This window comes from Miscanthus floridulus, chromosome 18, assembly GCF_019320115.1.
Source record: "Miscanthus floridulus cultivar M001 chromosome 18, ASM1932011v1, whole genome shotgun sequence".
NCBI classification, from domain to species: Eukaryota; Viridiplantae; Streptophyta; class Magnoliopsida; order Poales; family Poaceae; genus Miscanthus; species Miscanthus floridulus.
Window position 1 is genome coordinate 121,619,967 of NC_089597.1, and position 16,403 is coordinate 121,636,369.

Genomic DNA, 16,403 nt, shown 5'->3' on the forward strand with positions numbered 1-16,403 from the left:
CTCGCTCGCTCTGCTGGCTGCGTGTGCGCTTGCCCGCTCCGTGAGCGCTCGGCCGCCGCCGCAAGTGCTCGCCCGCGTCGCCGTAACGTGCGCTCGCCCACGCTGCCGCCCTGCTGCGGAAGGTCGCCGGTCGCCTCGAGTGCTCGGCTGCGCCACCGTGCTCGCCAGCTGCCGCGTGTGTTCTACGTCGTGTGAAGTTCAAAGAGTTTCAGAGAACGAGGGGACAGAGAGTATCGGAGGGAGGAAGGGATAAGGGAGAGCACTGGGAGCCTGGGACGGGGAAGGGGAGCGCTGGCGAGGTGGAAGCCCTGCCGACATGCCATGCCGCCGGGTTAGGGAGGGGAGGAGAGGGTAGCGCCGGCGGTGTAAGGACCTCCGACTCCGAGCGTCGCAGTGGCCGGTGGCGGCTGGTCGGGAAGAGGAATGAGCGACGGCGGACAGGCGGAGTCGAACGAGTCGCACCCAGGGGAGTCGGCACGTTGAGCTGGTATGGGCCGGCCCATGTGATTGGTTTGTTTCCAGAGTTTGCTTCGCTCACGGTTGGATGCAAATTGAATGACTCAGATGCTGGACTACAAGTCATTTTTGCCAACCTCAGATGATCTGATTCCAAACAGAGTCCAGGCGACGACCCGAGATGAATTCCGTACATTTACAAGCTTCAGTGGACTATAGGGCCTGGACAGTGGTCCAGCTTTTTTTTATTGAGCAAATGGACAGTGGTCCAGTTGCATAAAATTTTTTTCCTCGACACTTGACCCAAAGTTTTTTTTTCTAACTAAAAAATAGCGGGCCGCCGGCCTTCGGCCTGTTCGTTTGGCTATGGCTCGTCGTAAACGATCGTAAATTTTCAGCCGGAACAGTATTTTTCTCTCACATAAACCAGCCAGCAGTACTTCTTTACGAACCAGCAACGATACGAACCAGCCAACCGAACATGCTGCTTAGGTCCAGCCCGAAAAATGCCAACCCGACTCGCCACGGCTGTGGGTTGGGTTTTTTTGGTCCGAAATAACTGGGCTTTTTTCGGCTCATCTTGAGCCCGGCATGGCCCGGAATCCATGCATGATTGCTCGCCGCTGGGATTGGAGCTGGGGGACGCTGCCGAGGTCGGCCTCGGTGCCATCTGAAAGCGCTAGAAAAACCTCCACCGAACAAAACCAAAACCAAAACCCGCCGTAAAAGCAAGATATCGCTCTCCGACAGGCACCCGGCCTTCTTGCCGTCTCGGTTTTCTTTCTGTTCTGTTAACCGGATATCGCCGTCGACGTTATCTCATCATCCCATTGGCGCCAGCATGCACTACTATTTCGTTCCATCGATCCGATCCTCTGCTTTCTCTTTCCGGTTGGGACCGGCGGCCGGCCAGACGCGCGACACGTCCAATCCAATTCGCAATTTCACATCAACATTCCAATTCTAATAAGCACTGGTGCAGCAGGCCGCCGTCCCGTCGCGCCGAGGCGCCCGACGACGACCACCGAACTAATCGACGATCGATAGATGGTTGGAGGTGGAATTGTGGTCGCCCACGCTGGCGGCGCGGCCGGGCCTATGATCGGCCGGTACGTCGTGCTCACTGCACTGATGATACACAGATCATCATCAGGACTAAAAAGCATATCCGCCTGTGAGTGTGAGGTGATGCATGCATGGATGCGTGTAGTACCCGTGCGTGCATGATCGGACCAAGCACCAACCAAAAACCATGCAAAGAGCTGGAGCCGGCGGCACACGTCCAAGTCCTTCTCATTCTCCTGTGCATGTGTATATCCGTCGATCCGCATGACAAATCGTCTACGCCAGTCGCGACAGCGACGTGTGTACCGTGGTGTGATAGCTAGCCTACAGAGTAGGAGTATATGCGTGCAAGCTGGAAGCAGCTGGCTGACTGACGGATGATATAGGAGATGATCTGTGCTTCTCAGGCGGCTGTTCTGGACTTGCGGTGGTGCGTGGTCACCATTCACCAGACCGGACACCGGAGGCATTCATGCGGCGTGTTGGGCGCCTCCGCGCCTGGAACTCATCACTCAGGAACGAACCCATGGAGTCTTGAATTCTTGAGGTGATGGCCGGGCTGCCGAGGATAATGTTCGAATTTTTCGTTGGGGGGAATGTGGATCCATCCGTCCCAGCTCGGTTGAGGGGTACGCGTGAGTTACTGTGCACAAGTATTGCCTGCTGGCCACATATATTCGTTTGGTTTTCTTCATTTTATGTTTGTTCGAATAAATATACGTGGAACAACTACCAGTGCCCAATGTTATCGCGAACAATTTTTTTTTCAAGAAAAACCGGAAATGCCGAGGCAAGTGCTTGTCAGTCTAAATCCTGGGTCCTGAGTCCCGGCTAGAGAAATGCCGCAACAAGTGCCTGTCTGTCAGTAGCGCCCAACTCAGAATCTGGCCCAGCCCATGTCGGTGAACCCAGCACAGCCTTTTCGTTTTCGACAGGCCCTTTTTTTTTTTTGAGAAACCTGAAGTCAAATGCCAGCATTTAGGGCCTGTTTGAGACTACTCTGCTCCACCTTTTTCAGCTCTGCTCCACCAACTCCACCACATAGCAGCTCCACTGTGGAGTTTCTGGAGCAAGTGGACATGTTTGGCACGCAGTTTAGCTCCAGCTCTGGAAACATGAGGTTTCTATAGGAAATGTCTACTATGCCCCTGATCAATGTTTGGTGCATGTTCTGTTGTATGCAGAGCATGTGTAATTGAATATTTTTTTTACCAATTCAAATATGGTGTAAATATTATAATCTCATTTAATTTATTGGAGAAAAGTAAAAAACAAATATTTCGGCCAAATAATTTCATACTTTTGTCACGTAAATTTCAAAGCGCTTGATGGATAATTGACAAAGTTCATATTTCGGATACAAATAATTATCAATACATGACTAATGATAAATAAGATAACAAAATCCATCATTCTAATACAAGATAGAAAACTAAAACTAGGAGCAAATTCTTTTATGGCAACTTATGTGTTCAATGGCTACCCTTTTGTAGAAACTAATGTGCAGGATTTAGGAAGATATTCAAATCTAAAAATGTGACTGAAATCTGAAACTAAAAACAATAAAAAAAACTTGACTGATAATGAAACAAAAAAAACTAAAAACTGAAAATAAAAAAACATTAAATTGAAACTAAAAGATCCTGCGAGCACATTCAGTACATTCAGAATTTTACAAGATGCATTAGCACTGCAAAGAAAGATGCGGTAGTGTGCAGGTCTGAATCAATCAATACTGAACTAAGGTTACAACAATTAGAACACATGATCGAAGACAAAAACCATCAAGAAGAGCTCCGATATACTGGATGATACTTAAATATACTGAACTGATTTTAGCAGATTAGAATCAGTAGCCTCTCAAATGCCAGCTGCTACTCGTGCTATTGGGAAATCCCTCTCAGTGCCCAAAAATCCTTTTTAGTATCAGGTGCACATCGAGCTGGGAAGGTCAGTCTCAGATTCACCATGCGCATAAGCCATGTGTATAGAATACATGAGCGGGGCGAGCTCCAGTGGGCGGCTGGAGGCTCGGCCATGGCTGGGCGGGAGCGCGTGGAGGTCTAACGGTCCTGCGAGCTCCGGCGGCGGGCCATGGCGGTCTGCGTGCTCCGGCGGCGGGCGGCGCGACCACGGACGGCTGGCGGTGGGTGGCGCAGCCACGGAGGCGGGAGGAGCTCGGACCAGAGCGGACGGGCGGGGAGCGCGGGCCCGGTGACCTCTGACAAGCTCCAGCGGGAGGGGCGCTCGCGGCCTGGTGTCGCTAGGGTTTGGGGAGGACGGGCTGGAGCAGAGGAGAGAGGCGACGGGAGTAGAGGAGGATGAGGGCGTCGGGTGGGGGCGACGGGAGGAAATAGAACGAAACGGTATTTTGCGTAACGAGTGACAATTGCGGGTAATTACCTTCAACTCTACGAGGACATACGAAACGCTGGTTTATGGAGTACCCTCTGAGGAGCTCCGCGAAAAACATGGAGTTGGACCAAAACTCATCTTTTTTTTGGAGCAGAGTTTGTAGAGTTGGACCTGTTTGGCAGAAAAATTTGGAAGCAGAGCTACACAAGGTGGAGCAGAGCCGTCCCAAACAGGCGCTTAGCATGGCCCAGTACTCTTTCAAGCTTCACAATTTCCTGAAAAAACAACGATGAGGCACAAATTATTCACAGTACATTCGTGTACCGAGTCTCCGGTCCGCGAGTTCTTGCGACGAATCGAAGCGGCATGTTCTAGAAACAGAAATCAAACACGAATCGAAGCGGCATTCACGCACCCCCAGTCGTACAAAATCCACCGCGCTGAGGGTGAACCTCAACCAAGCAGCCACTCGATCTGCCAAGCCACGCGCAGCGCTCAGGCTCAAGTCTGAACTCTGAAGAAGGGAATTCGAAGAAGGCAATCGAGAAATGCGCGAGGCCAGGCCATCCATCCAGCGCATTTTCCTTCACCTGCTCTCCTGATCAAAGCTGTAATCTTTTTTTTTTCACCCCAAGAGCAAAAATCACTCCCAGCCTCCCAGGAAGCCAAGTGCCAGGCACATGGAGCGCTGCGGCAGCCCCACAGTCCCACTCCCACTGAACAATCTCAGCTCATCTCGAACGAGATGCATTGCACGGCCAACCAATCATAGCTCAGCCGAGCAATCTCCACAGACCGACCAATGGAGGATACTACGGAGGAGAGTGCAGGAATGGACGGACGGACTCACATAGAAGGAGGTGATGGTGCCGGCGGACTCGCCGGGGACGAGCTTCATCTCGAGGTCGAACCTGCCGAAGAGGTAGCGCTGCTTGGACTGCAGCCGTGCGCCCGTCCGCCCGTCCAGGGACAGCTCCACGGTCCGCCCGCCGTCGCGGAACCGCGCATTGCCCGCGCCCCACACCACATCGAAGTCCCGCTGGAAGTTGTGGTCGCCGCCTGCCGCCGTCGCCGTCGCCACGGCCAGGGTGGCGACGAAGGGGAGGGCGAGGGCCAGCAGCCGGCTTAGACGGCCACCAGAGGTGCGCATGCCTGGAACGCCGCACAGGTCGCAGCTGCAGCCGGCAGGGACTGACCACTGCGGACTCGAGAGAAGGGAGATCGACTTGGGGCAATGTGATGGATGGATGTGAGCAGCCTGTGGTGAACTGGGACTGAGGACAGAAGAACAGTTTGGGGGAGGAAGGAGACGGACCACGCAGGAGAAAGGTGGTGGTGTCAGGTGTGTGTCTTGTGGGGAAGAGAGGGCAGAGATGGTGACTGTGAGACGGGGAAATTATTAAGACGCAGGGAGACCGATGGATGGATTTGAGGGCACGTAGCCAGGCGCTTTCGCCAAATGCCAGGGCGAGCCGGCATGCGCGCTCTTTTCTGCGGCAAGGCTTTCCTGTGGCCCAACAACGGCGTGGACCGCAGCAAACTGATCCAGTCCCGCCATGGGAATCGTCGAGCCACACACGATGGGGCACACAACAGTCAACAGAAGGTTGCCAATGGGGCGACACAAGGTGGGATGGTCCCCGGCAGCACGACCGTGGCAGCGTAAACTGGCCTGGCCGCGGCCCGCGGCGCCGGCGCGGGGCGCTGCGCCTGCGACCTGAGGCGAGAGCGAGACGCTGCGTGCTCCGTGAGTTCATTGCACGACGCAGCGGGAGCGCAGGCGGGAGGCGATGGCCGATGGCCGGTGGGAGATACCGGACGCGTGAACAATGAACATCTTTTTACTCGTGCCTGCCCTCACTGTGAGGGCCTCACATGGCCTGTGCCACGCGGTCCTTCCCAATTTTCGTCTCAGCACAGTCCACAGCATCGCTATCGAGAGCGCCAGCCTAGGCTAGCTGTGCACCTGCGACTTTTCTTCGAGGCTGCACTCTCTCATGCCTCGTCTCATGGAACCTCCAGCTCTGCATCATCATTCGACCGGCCCTGTATAGTTACCAAAGTAATCACTGAAGTAATGAGCATTATTCTTCGACAAAGAACAACTTCCAAGAGTCGCTTAATGAAATCAAAACGATCTTAGCATTACTGATTAGATGTTTCTAACAGAGCATCCACTGATCCACATTAATTCTCATGAAATTGCTAGAAAAAAAAGATAAATTGTAATTCTCACAATAACAAGAAAACTCGTGATACAGGCCTTTGTTTGTTTCTTTACCAAACAAGGGGATTGGAGAGGATTTGAGGGGATTGAGAGAGATTTTGACTTGCAGGGGATAATCCCCCTCAATCCCCTCCAGCTCTTTTGGTTTCGGGATGAAACGAACGAGGCCTAAATATGTAGACTCTAATCTTCATCACTAATAAGAATTGTTGGATCTATTTATTTTCTTAAAAAGTACACATCTCCTATCATAAAAAACACATAAATTAGCCTATAGATACGCAACTAAATTACCCACCTCTCATGTTTTCAGTAGTTCAACTGTAAGTGTTCTATTTGGACTAACATATTATAACATACTTCTTCAGTTTTGAAATACGAGGTATCCAAGCAATTTTAGACCAAATAAAAAATCTGACAAAAGACAAGCTTGCCTCTCACTAATTAGTTTGTTTAGTTATTACCTTGCTTAATTTCATATTGAACGATAGTTTTAAAGGCATGTATGCATGTTATTGATTTTGGCTACCAATTACATGAGTCATTTTGGACAAGATATGCATAAATGAGGTTTAAAAGACATGCACACAATTATAGAGTTGAACAATTCAGAATACTTTATAATATTGAAACAATTTTTGAACCTTCGATGTGCGTGCTTCTCCTTCTTTGTTAGTATTCCCTCTGTCCCAGAATAAATTGATTGCTAGAGTTGTCTTAAGTCAAACTTTTTAAACTTTAACCAAAATTCTAGAAAAAAACGTTAAGATTTATGGTATCAAATTAGTATCATTAGATTTACCATAGAATATATTTCTATAAGTTGCTCATTTTATGTCATATATTGTCGGTGTTTCGTAAACCAGACTAGTAAATTTATACGATTGCCGTGCTACTCTAGGAAGACGATGGTAGCATCCAATAGACACGAGGATTTATACTGGTTTAGACCAGAGCCCTACGTCCCGTCTCAGAGAAGATCGAGTGCGTGTTCCTCGCTTGAATGCTCTGAACTTCTTACAATGGAGGGTGCAAGAATGGAGAGAGAGGTGGTAGAACCTATGCTAGACGAGGGGCAACCCTAAGAGAAGCTCCAAGAGCCCTACTGCTATGGATGGAATGGTAGATAATAAAGAATGTGAAGATGATCCTGAGATGGGAGCCCTAGCTTCCCTTATATAGAGTTTGGGGCTAGGGCTCGTTACAAAGAGGAGATTCCCCCGACCAAAGGGTCGAGAGCCTGAGGGTGGTCCTAGCTAACTTGGCTTGCAACCTACGCCGTCTTCTGATGCTCACCCGGGCGTAGCTATCGTCATGGTCTCGTGGCCACGTCGCGACAGGGTCTGACATGGTGCTACTGTGCTGGCCATGGGAGCACTGTAGCCACGGTGATGGTTCGTCAGCTATCCTGTGCAATATGACATCCGTCATGGTCTTCGCCGTCGTCTCCAGGTTCCCTGAGATATCGTACCCATAGTAGGTAGCTGCCACAAGTCGTTGTTCGCCTAGTCGCTTCGTGGGGCTGAGGGCCATGACCCCGATCATTAGGGTTGGGGCTCTCCGCTAGCTAGGGAGGTCTCCAGGTCAGGACCTATAGGATCTCTGGTTGGCCTAGAGGGGGGTGAATAGGCCTGTCAAGAGGTCCTGGTGTCGAGGTACGTGACAGTTGTCCCTCGCCGCATCAGTGTGACGTGCATCAGGGTTCATGACCTAGGCAGGACCAAGCAGTCTTATCGACACTGTACTGGTCTTGCCTTTAGGAAGGTCTTGTTTTCCCTAACTTTTTATGGGTATTTGTCGTTGGTTCTGACCTCCCGTGCTGCGCCACATGGCTCAAAAGCTTTAGGTCATTTGGTCAGTCCTTGGGCCTATAAGTAAGGGTTCTTTTCGTATTGACGATGTGAGGAAATGTTTCCCCGACCTCTACGCTTATGGTCACGAGGTTTTCCACGATCGTGCGTTGGCTCGTAGGTCTAGGACCTTCTATCTCTTCCGTGTGACCGAGCCATGATCACGCTTTGGGTTCCACATTCGCATAACCCCTACCTCTTGCTTCGTTGACCTCTCCCAGAGAGGTCGTGGACCCCTGATGGTTTATGAGTCTCTGGAGCAGGCCTTAGGTCAAAGACCTAGGCCATAGGGCAAAGTTGGTTGGGGCATGGCCCTAACCTTTTTTGGGGTCATGGGGACCCAACTCCTTTTTTCCCTGGTGCCCTTGTTGACTCCGGGAGGTCGACAACCCCGTTGGTCCCCAACCACCTCCACAATGCCCAGAGGGTAAGATGCCTCCCCCCGAAGGGGGTCAACCCAGGAGACTTTGAAGTGGATGACTCAAACACAGGGAGAGATGGTCATGTGGCTTTGCACCACTACTTAGAGCCGCGGGGGCCCATCTCCTCCCTGCCCCTATCCCTTTTGTGGCCTCGAGCCCTTCTAAGGGCCGGCCCAAGAGAAGGTTTCCTATGCACGACGTGGGGTCATGGATGTGGAGGGCCACTCGGCATGTGAACCTAGGGGGCTGTCGACCTCCCCTAGCCACGTTGCATCCTGGCGGTGCCCTCTTGCGTGTAGTTGTGTGCCCTAGAATGCAGGTGCATGAATTTGCGAGATAATGAAGGTGAAAGGTGAAAGGTTCAAGGTTTACTTGAGATATGTTGCCACGCTGGCACCCACTTGCTCAATCTTTCGCCCAGCCACCTCTGCCTCCCTTGCACTATGAGGAGGTGGTTAGTAAATGGTAGTGTACACGCATGTGTGATGTACCTCCTGTGACCGTTGCTGGGTTTTGTGTCGCCTGGGAGACTGAACCACCACATCTTCTGCATCTTGATTGCGAATGCATCTTGGGGTTTGTGCCCATCTTGAATGTCGACCATCGTCTTCTCTGCCTTGTTCTTTGTGCACCTATTAAGTCAAGGGAGAGGAGGGCAGTGCGCCTCACTCCCACTTCTCCCCTGTCTTTTGAGTTTTCCCCGACGTCCAATCCGAGTGAGAGAACAACTGTCTCCATCGGGCGTCATGGTTTGCGGTCCGTTCCGGTGGCTTCACCGCCATCGGGAGGGACCTTTGGAGATCGGGCTCCACCGAACCGTGCATTGTTCGTCCTCTACGGGTGTTAGAGGAAGTTCCATGAAGATGGGGAGGAACGATGCCATGGGAGGCTTGGGCCGCTGGGCTCCCCATGGTTGGCGGACACGCGGCTCTCTGCTCTGGGTCTAAGAGCATTCGATCATTCAAGCAAAGCAAATGAGCATAACACAAGTGATATGACATATAAAAATTTAAAGTATAGAGCACACATGTTAAATATCACAATCATGTAGATATCACTATCACATAAATAGTTTGATGCATAAAAGTAAACACACGAATGCATAATAGTGTATCACACATAAAAAAACAAATATAATAGATAAACTAAGCTCCCCCTAAGTCTAACATACTCGATCCCTCTCCCCCTTTGGCGTCAAATACCAAAACCTAAGGGTTGGTCAGCGGGGCTGCAGCGGACGAGTCAGGCGTTGAGGTGCGAGGAGCGAGCTGCAACTGTGTGCCATCATCATCTGATCTTGAGCTCTGAGCTGTCTGACCCTCTATAGCTGGAAGCGACGCTAAAGCGGTCTAGGTCAGATCAGGGACTGGTGCGGCCTGAGACTCTATAGGTATGACTGTAGCAAGCGGCTCTGATGATGCAACTAAAAAAGGGAGCGTCTTTGTAGTCTCGGTAATAGGTGCAACTATGGAAGGACTTGGGACATGAAGATATGGCGAAGTAGGCTGTCCTGTCAACTCGCTGAAGGTAGAACCAAGGCTCCTAGAAACTATGGTATCTGGCGCTAATAGCAAGGAAGTCTGAGCCGGTGTGAAGCCCGTCTAAAGAGGTGTGAACTGTGGGGCTAACACTAGCAAAGCAAACCACTAGGACACCTACTCTATAGGAGAAGGAAACTGTGCTGGTGGCTGTCCCTGACTCTAAAGCCACTAGGCTATAAAGCTAGAGTCATAGAAGTGGTGGCAGGCTGACCAAGCTAGGGTGAAGGTTGTGGCGGTGGAGCCCCAATAGCTATCACAACATGCTGCATAAACCAAAGAAGCTGTTGTTGCATGAGAAGCTATTGCTGATGCATGGCCTGCTGCTGCTAGATCGCCTGCTGCTATCACTGGAACTCATCTCATCTTGGTGGAAACCACTGCTCAAACTCCACAAATCTGAGCTGCTGCACCTGCTTGGCCGTGGTGGCCCTCAGATCTAGATGAGTCACTGGAGGTGGACCATATGGTCTAGGTAGTAGACGAGAACTCCTCCACTGTGTCTCTGACCTCGGTGTGACTGGAGCACGGGTACGACCAGAACGGCAAAGCTATGGCTGAGGTGCCTGCTCTGTCTCCTCGACCTACTCTCCGTCCTGAGTCTGCTCTGCTGACTATGGTAGCTGTTGTGACTACCCCTGAGGCTAACTCTCATCAACAGCAACATGTCATCCTCCAACCATGACAGTCCTAGCTGGACCACCATGACAGCGCTCAACCTGCTCAACTGTAGCCCTTATAGATGGAGAAAGCTGATCTACAATAACAACACCACTCCGAGTACCTCCTCTCTCTGCGCGCTCTACGGCCTCTGCAACTGCAGCTGCTCTCGCTGTATTTGTATCAGGGTACTTGCGCTTCCTCGTCGCTAGCTTCTTTGTCGCCTTGCCTTTTGTATCTGTAGGCTGGCGAGGTGGGGGCCTCGGATCCTCATCACCGGGACCTCCTCCACCATTCTTGACACGAGCCATCTGATGGATCTAAAAAGAATAACTACTGCTGATAAAGATCAACTGCCAACAATCACTTCTGAGGCTTGGTCTCGATCTATACTCGCGAGCTTGGCCCCGAGTTAACTAACAACAGCCAATGGGACCACAACGGCACCGACTCGCTGCACGATAGAATAGATAGGATATACAAATAAATACATTATATCTAGAGATACGAAACCCTAAGAGAGCAAGCAATAGGTACGAAATTGAAATGATGGCTTGCTACCTTACGAACCGGTGAATCAATGAGAAGAGGAAGGAATCGGGGAACCATCGGGTCGGCAACTGGACGTCTAGGGTTAGAGTTGTGGCGAAGTTTGGTGGCTGAGCAATATAGTGAGGGCACGAGTGCAAGGATGGCAGTAGGGTCTCCAGCGTGGAGCATCACGGCGGCAACGCTAGTGAGTGCTGCGGGTGGTGCTAGGACATGGGAGCACTCGACAGCGGTGGTGCGATGGTGCTACGGCGGCTGCGTGCCGGCGTGAAGGCATGGGCGCGCGGAGCAATGCGACGCGACGGCTTGGCTTGGCGGTGGTGGCGTACAGGTGCTGGAGCAGGGCGGCGGCATGGGAAGGAGTGATGCAGGGCTAGACCAAGGCGGTGTTCTGTTATAAAGGGTCCCTCGACGGAACAGATGAGGAAACAGAGAAGAATTCGGATGCCGCATGATTTCTACTGACCGGACGTTCTAGTGGCAACGACCGGACGCTGCCACCCAGAGTCCAGTCGATTCCAGAGAGGTCCAAAACCCCTAAAATCATGACCGGACGCGTCCGGTGAACCTCGACCGGACACAGCCAGAGTCCGATGCAACCTGTCTCCTTTGTCTTCGATCGACCGGACGCTAAACCACCATCTGACCGGACACTGAACAGCAGAGTTCGGTCATGCCATCACGGTAGGTTCACCTCCTGTGAACTGATCGGATGCTAGACTTCAGAGTCCGGTGCAGCGTTCGATCACTCTTTTTCCAGCAAATCTTCAAAGTCCTTTGTGTTGCCTGTTCCCAATCTAGTCCCAACTTCAATAAGATCCAAATAAACACCAATTGAGACTGATGTGAGTTACCGCTCTCAAACCCTCAAAAATTTTAAAATATTTTGCCTTAGGCTATAATCCTTTTTAAGAAAATAGGTAATAAGGGGGCAATTGAAGATAAACGACAAAGCACCATTCATGCATATGCAATGCAATACTTGAAAGTAAATCTAGTTGCTTGTCAAGTTTGATCCAAGGTTAAGCTTCTTCACACGCTTTATGGCGGTTATCTTAACCATGTTAGACAAGCCTTAGGTGCATTACCATAAAGAAAACATGTTGTATATTACAATGCAATGCAAAGGACAACACAAGCTCATTTTTAGTGAAGTTACTAAAATCAAGCACATTGGGCTCATTCCGCAATTGATAAAAAGTCACCTCATCTAGCGGTTTAGTGAAGATATCCACCAATTGAACCTCGGTCCTTACACCTTCTAATGAAATATCATTCTTTGCAGCATGATCTCTAAGAAAGTGATGACGGATATCTATGTGCTTGGTGCGAGAGTGTTGAACCGGATTATTTTCAAGTTTTACCGCACTTTCATTGTCGCACAAAAGAGGTACTTTTTCTAGAACTACTGCATAGTTTAGCAAAGTTTGTTTCATATAAAGAATTTATGCACAACAAGCACCCACGGCAATGTATTCTGCTTTGACGGTGGACAAAGTCACACTATTTTGTTTCTTGGAGGACCAAGACACAAGTGATCTACCAAGCAAATGGCACCCTCTGGATGTGTTTTTTCTATCAACTTTGCAACCGGCATAATCCGAATCAGAATAGCCGACTAATTCAAATATAGCTCCTTTGGGATACCAAAGGCCAATGCTTGGTGTGTGCTTAAGATACCTAAGGATTCTTTTAACGGTAATCAAATGAGTTTCCTTAGGATTAGCTTGAAATCTATCACACATACACACACTAAACATGATGTTAGGCCTAAATGCGATTAAATATAATAAGCTACCAATCATAGAGCGGTAGAGAGTTTGATCAACCGTGTTACCTCCCTCATCTAGGTCGAGATGTCCATTAGTTGGCATTGGTGTCTTAATTGGTTTACATTCATCCATTTTGAATCTTTTGAGAAGATCCTTAGTATACTTTTCTCGAGAGATGAAAATCCCTTCTCTTATTTGCTTGACTTGAAAACCAAGAAATAATGTAAGCACTTCAATCATTGACATCTCGAACTCTTTTGACATCAATTTACCAAACTCTTTGCAAGAATCTTCATTTGATGATCCAAAGATGATATCATCAACATACACTTGACAAATGAAGATATGTCCATCAAGCTTCTTGGTGAATAGTGTGGTGTCGACCTTCCCAATGGTGAAGCCCTTCTCAATGAGGAAGTCCCGAAGGCGCTCATACCAAGCTCTTGGGGCTTGCTTAAGCCCATATAACGCCTTGGACAACCTATAAACATGATTAGGATGTCTAGGGTCTTCAAACCCGGGAGGTTGATCAACATAGACTAGTTCAATAATAAGTCCATTTAAAAATGCACTTTTCATATCCATTTAATATAGTTTCATTTCATGATGTGATGCATATGCAAGGAGGATACGAATGACTTCTAGTGTTGCAACCAGTGCAAAGGTCTCTCCAAAATCCAAACCTTCAACTTGAGAGAATCCCTTTGCAACTAGTCTTGCCTTATTCCTCACAACAACACCTTGACCATCTTGCTTGTTGCGGAACACCCACTTTGTTCTAATAACTCTTGCACCTTTTGGTCGCTCTTCAAGTGTCCAAACTTCATTGTGGGTGAAGTTATTCAACTTTTCATGCAAGGCATTTATCCAATCCAGATCTTGAAGAGCTTCTTCTACCTTAGTAGGCTCAAAGCAAGAGACAAAAGAGTGATGTTTAATAAATAAAGCAAGTTTTTGTGAGCGAGTCATTACTCCCTTTGATGGACTCCCTATGATGAGATCTTGTGGATGAGCTTAAAGTAGAGGTGAATTTCTTCTATCAACCACTTGAGGAGGAGGTTGTGGAACATCAACATCTTGTGCTTGTACCACCATTTGCTCATGGGAGACATGAGTGTCTTCATTTTCTACTCTCCTATCTTTTTCACCATCTTGTGGCACACTTGATGAAGAAGGTGGATTGATCACTTATACATCATCTTCATCATCATTAGGCTTGATGTCTCCAACCAGAATATTCTTCATGGCCTCCCTCAATGGTTCATCACCTACATCATCAAGATTCTCATGTGCTCCTTGTGAGCCATTAGATTCATCAAAATCCACATCATATGTTTCTTCAAACAAGCCGGCGGCATGATTAAATACTCTATATGCTTTGGACTTTGATGAGTAACCAACAAGAAAACCAATATCACAACATCTTTGAAACTTCCCTAGGTTTTGCCACTTCTTGTAGATGTAGCATTTGCAACCAAACCTCCTAAAGAAGGAGACGTTCGGCTTCTTCCCATTGAGCAACTCATAAGGTGTCTTACCAAGAAACTTTTAAAGGAATAGGCGGTTGGATGCATAGCATGCGGTGTTGATAGCTTCCGCCCATAGAGCTTCGGAAGTGTTGTACTCTCTTCAAGCATTGTTCTTGCAAGAGTGATCAATGTCCGGTTTTTCCTCTCAACTACACCATTTTGTTGAGGAGTATATGTTGTGAAGACCTCATGCTTGATCCCAATTTTATCACAATAGGCTTCTATGTTTGTGTTGTCAAATTCTTTGCCGTTGTCAAGCAAGATCCTAGTGAGGTGTTTGTGATTTGAGAATCCAAGAGAGTAGCCTCACTAGCAAATCAAGAGTAGCAAAGTGTGCATCCATCTTCTCATTAGGCTTCGCGTGGTCAAGTGAGAGTTCGTGCTTGTTACTCTTGGTGATCGCCATCACCTAGATGGCTTGGTGGTGATCGGGAGTTTGGTGTTCACCCGGCGGAGCTTGTGGGTGACCCAACTCAAGTTGTGAGCGGCTTTGGGTGATTTGCCGCGACGGAGTGTCGAAGAATCAACCCGTAGAGAGCACTTGATCCTTGCGCGGATCAAGGGGGAGCTACACCCTTGCGCGGGTGCTCCAACGAGGACTAGTGGGGAGTGGCGACTCTCCGATACCTCGGCAAAACATCGCCGCGTTCCTTTCTCTCTCTACTTACTTTGAGCACTTACTTTGAGTATTTACTTTGAGCAATTCAATACTTGTTTTACATCCATAGAATTGCTTGCTAGAGTAAGTTTGGAACATAGGTTGAGAGGTTGTTGTGCATTAGTTTGATATAAACACTTTTCTAGGCACAAGGGGTTAATTGGGCTATCCGTAGGATTTGATTATTGCAAGAGAATTTAGAATTAGCCCAATTCACCCCCTCTCTTGGGCATCTTGATCCTTTCAATTGGTATCGGAGCCTCGTGCTCACCTTTTAAGCTTAATCGCTTAGAGCAAGATGTCTCACGGGGATGGACCTCCTCCTATCTTTGAGGGAGATGATTTTCCATATTGGAAAATCCGCATGGAGGCATACTTAGAAGCTCTAGATGTTGGAATTCTTAGAGCCGCCTCTCAAGGGTTCCCCGCACCTAGGAATGCCGCACAACTTCAAGGCGATGAAGTGAATTATGAGAAATGGAATGCAAAGGCTCGCAACACCATTTTTAGAGGCCTTTGCAAAGAGGTGTTCAATCGTGTAAGGAACCACAAAGACGCCCATGCTCTATGGTCGGACGTTTGTGCGCTCCATGAGGGAACCAAGAGTGAGCGTGAGGAGCGCTATCATCTTGTGATTAAAAAGCTAAATTCTTTTGAGATGTTTCCCAAAGAAAGTGCTAATGAGATGTATTCTCGATTAAATGTTCTTGTAGAGGAAGTCAATGGGCTTGGACTTACTCAAATGTCACCATCCGATGTTGTGAGAAAAATCTTGAGTGTCCTCCCCATTGATAAATATGGACACATTGTGACCGTGCTACATCAAGGTGATCTTTCCACCGCTACACCGACACAAATCTTGGGAAAGATCAATGCTCATGAGATGTACATGCACATCACACCACAAGATGGCTCATCCTCTACAAAGAAGAAAGAGAAGGACTTAGCATTCAAAGCTAGCCAAGACAAGGGCAAAGCAAGACTTGAGTATGAGAGCTCAAGTGATGAAGATGATGAAGAAAGCCTTGCCCTCATGGTGAAGAAGACCACAAAGATGCTAAAAAGGCTAAACAAGAGTGGCATCAAGTTCGACGGCAAGAAGAAGAAGTTCTTCATAAGCTCAAGAAGAAAGCCAATCTCCGAGATGGATTGCTACAATTGTGGTGAACTTGGCCACTTAGCTCATCAATGCACAAAGCCCAAGAAAGACAAGTTCAAGAACAAGGGCAAGAAAGATAATTCAAGTGATGAAGATGAAAAGAAAAAGAACAAGCCATACAAGAAGAGAGATGGCAAAAAGAGGGACTTCTACAAGAAGAAGA

General features: G+C 48.7%; 1 protein-coding gene across 2 annotated transcripts; it reads right to left on the minus strand.

Moving 5' to 3' along the window:
- Positions 1-2,965: 2,965 nt before the first annotated feature.
- On the minus strand, positions 2,966-5,188 carry LOC136522215 (xyloglucan endotransglucosylase protein 1-like). 2 transcript variants are annotated; one of them, XM_066516010.1, is made up of 3 exons: positions 4,727-5,188; positions 4,292-4,466; positions 2,966-4,151 (listed from the first exon to the last, which is right to left on the minus strand). In XM_066516010.1, exons 1-3 carry the CDS (start codon positions 5,024-5,026, stop codon positions 4,135-4,137), a joined length of 492 nt encoding a protein of 163 aa, XP_066372107.1. In that variant the 5' UTR covers positions 5,027-5,188; the 3' UTR covers positions 2,966-4,134. The 2 variants fall into 2 exon arrangements, with proteins under 2 accessions (XP_066372107.1, XP_066372108.1); XM_066516011.1 differs by lacking the exon at positions 4,292-4,466.
- Positions 5,189-16,403: the final 11,215 nt, after the last annotated feature.

Coding starts and splice junctions, on each gene's coding strand:
- LOC136522215 (XM_066516010.1), bottom strand. CDS start 5,026: ATGCGCACCTCTGGTGGCCGTCTAAGCCGGCTGCTGGCCCTCGCCCTC. Junction 4,467..4,726: donor GCACCATCACCTCCTTCTAT/GTGAGTCCGTCC, acceptor TCAGGAGAGCAG/GTGAAGGAAAATGCGCTGGA.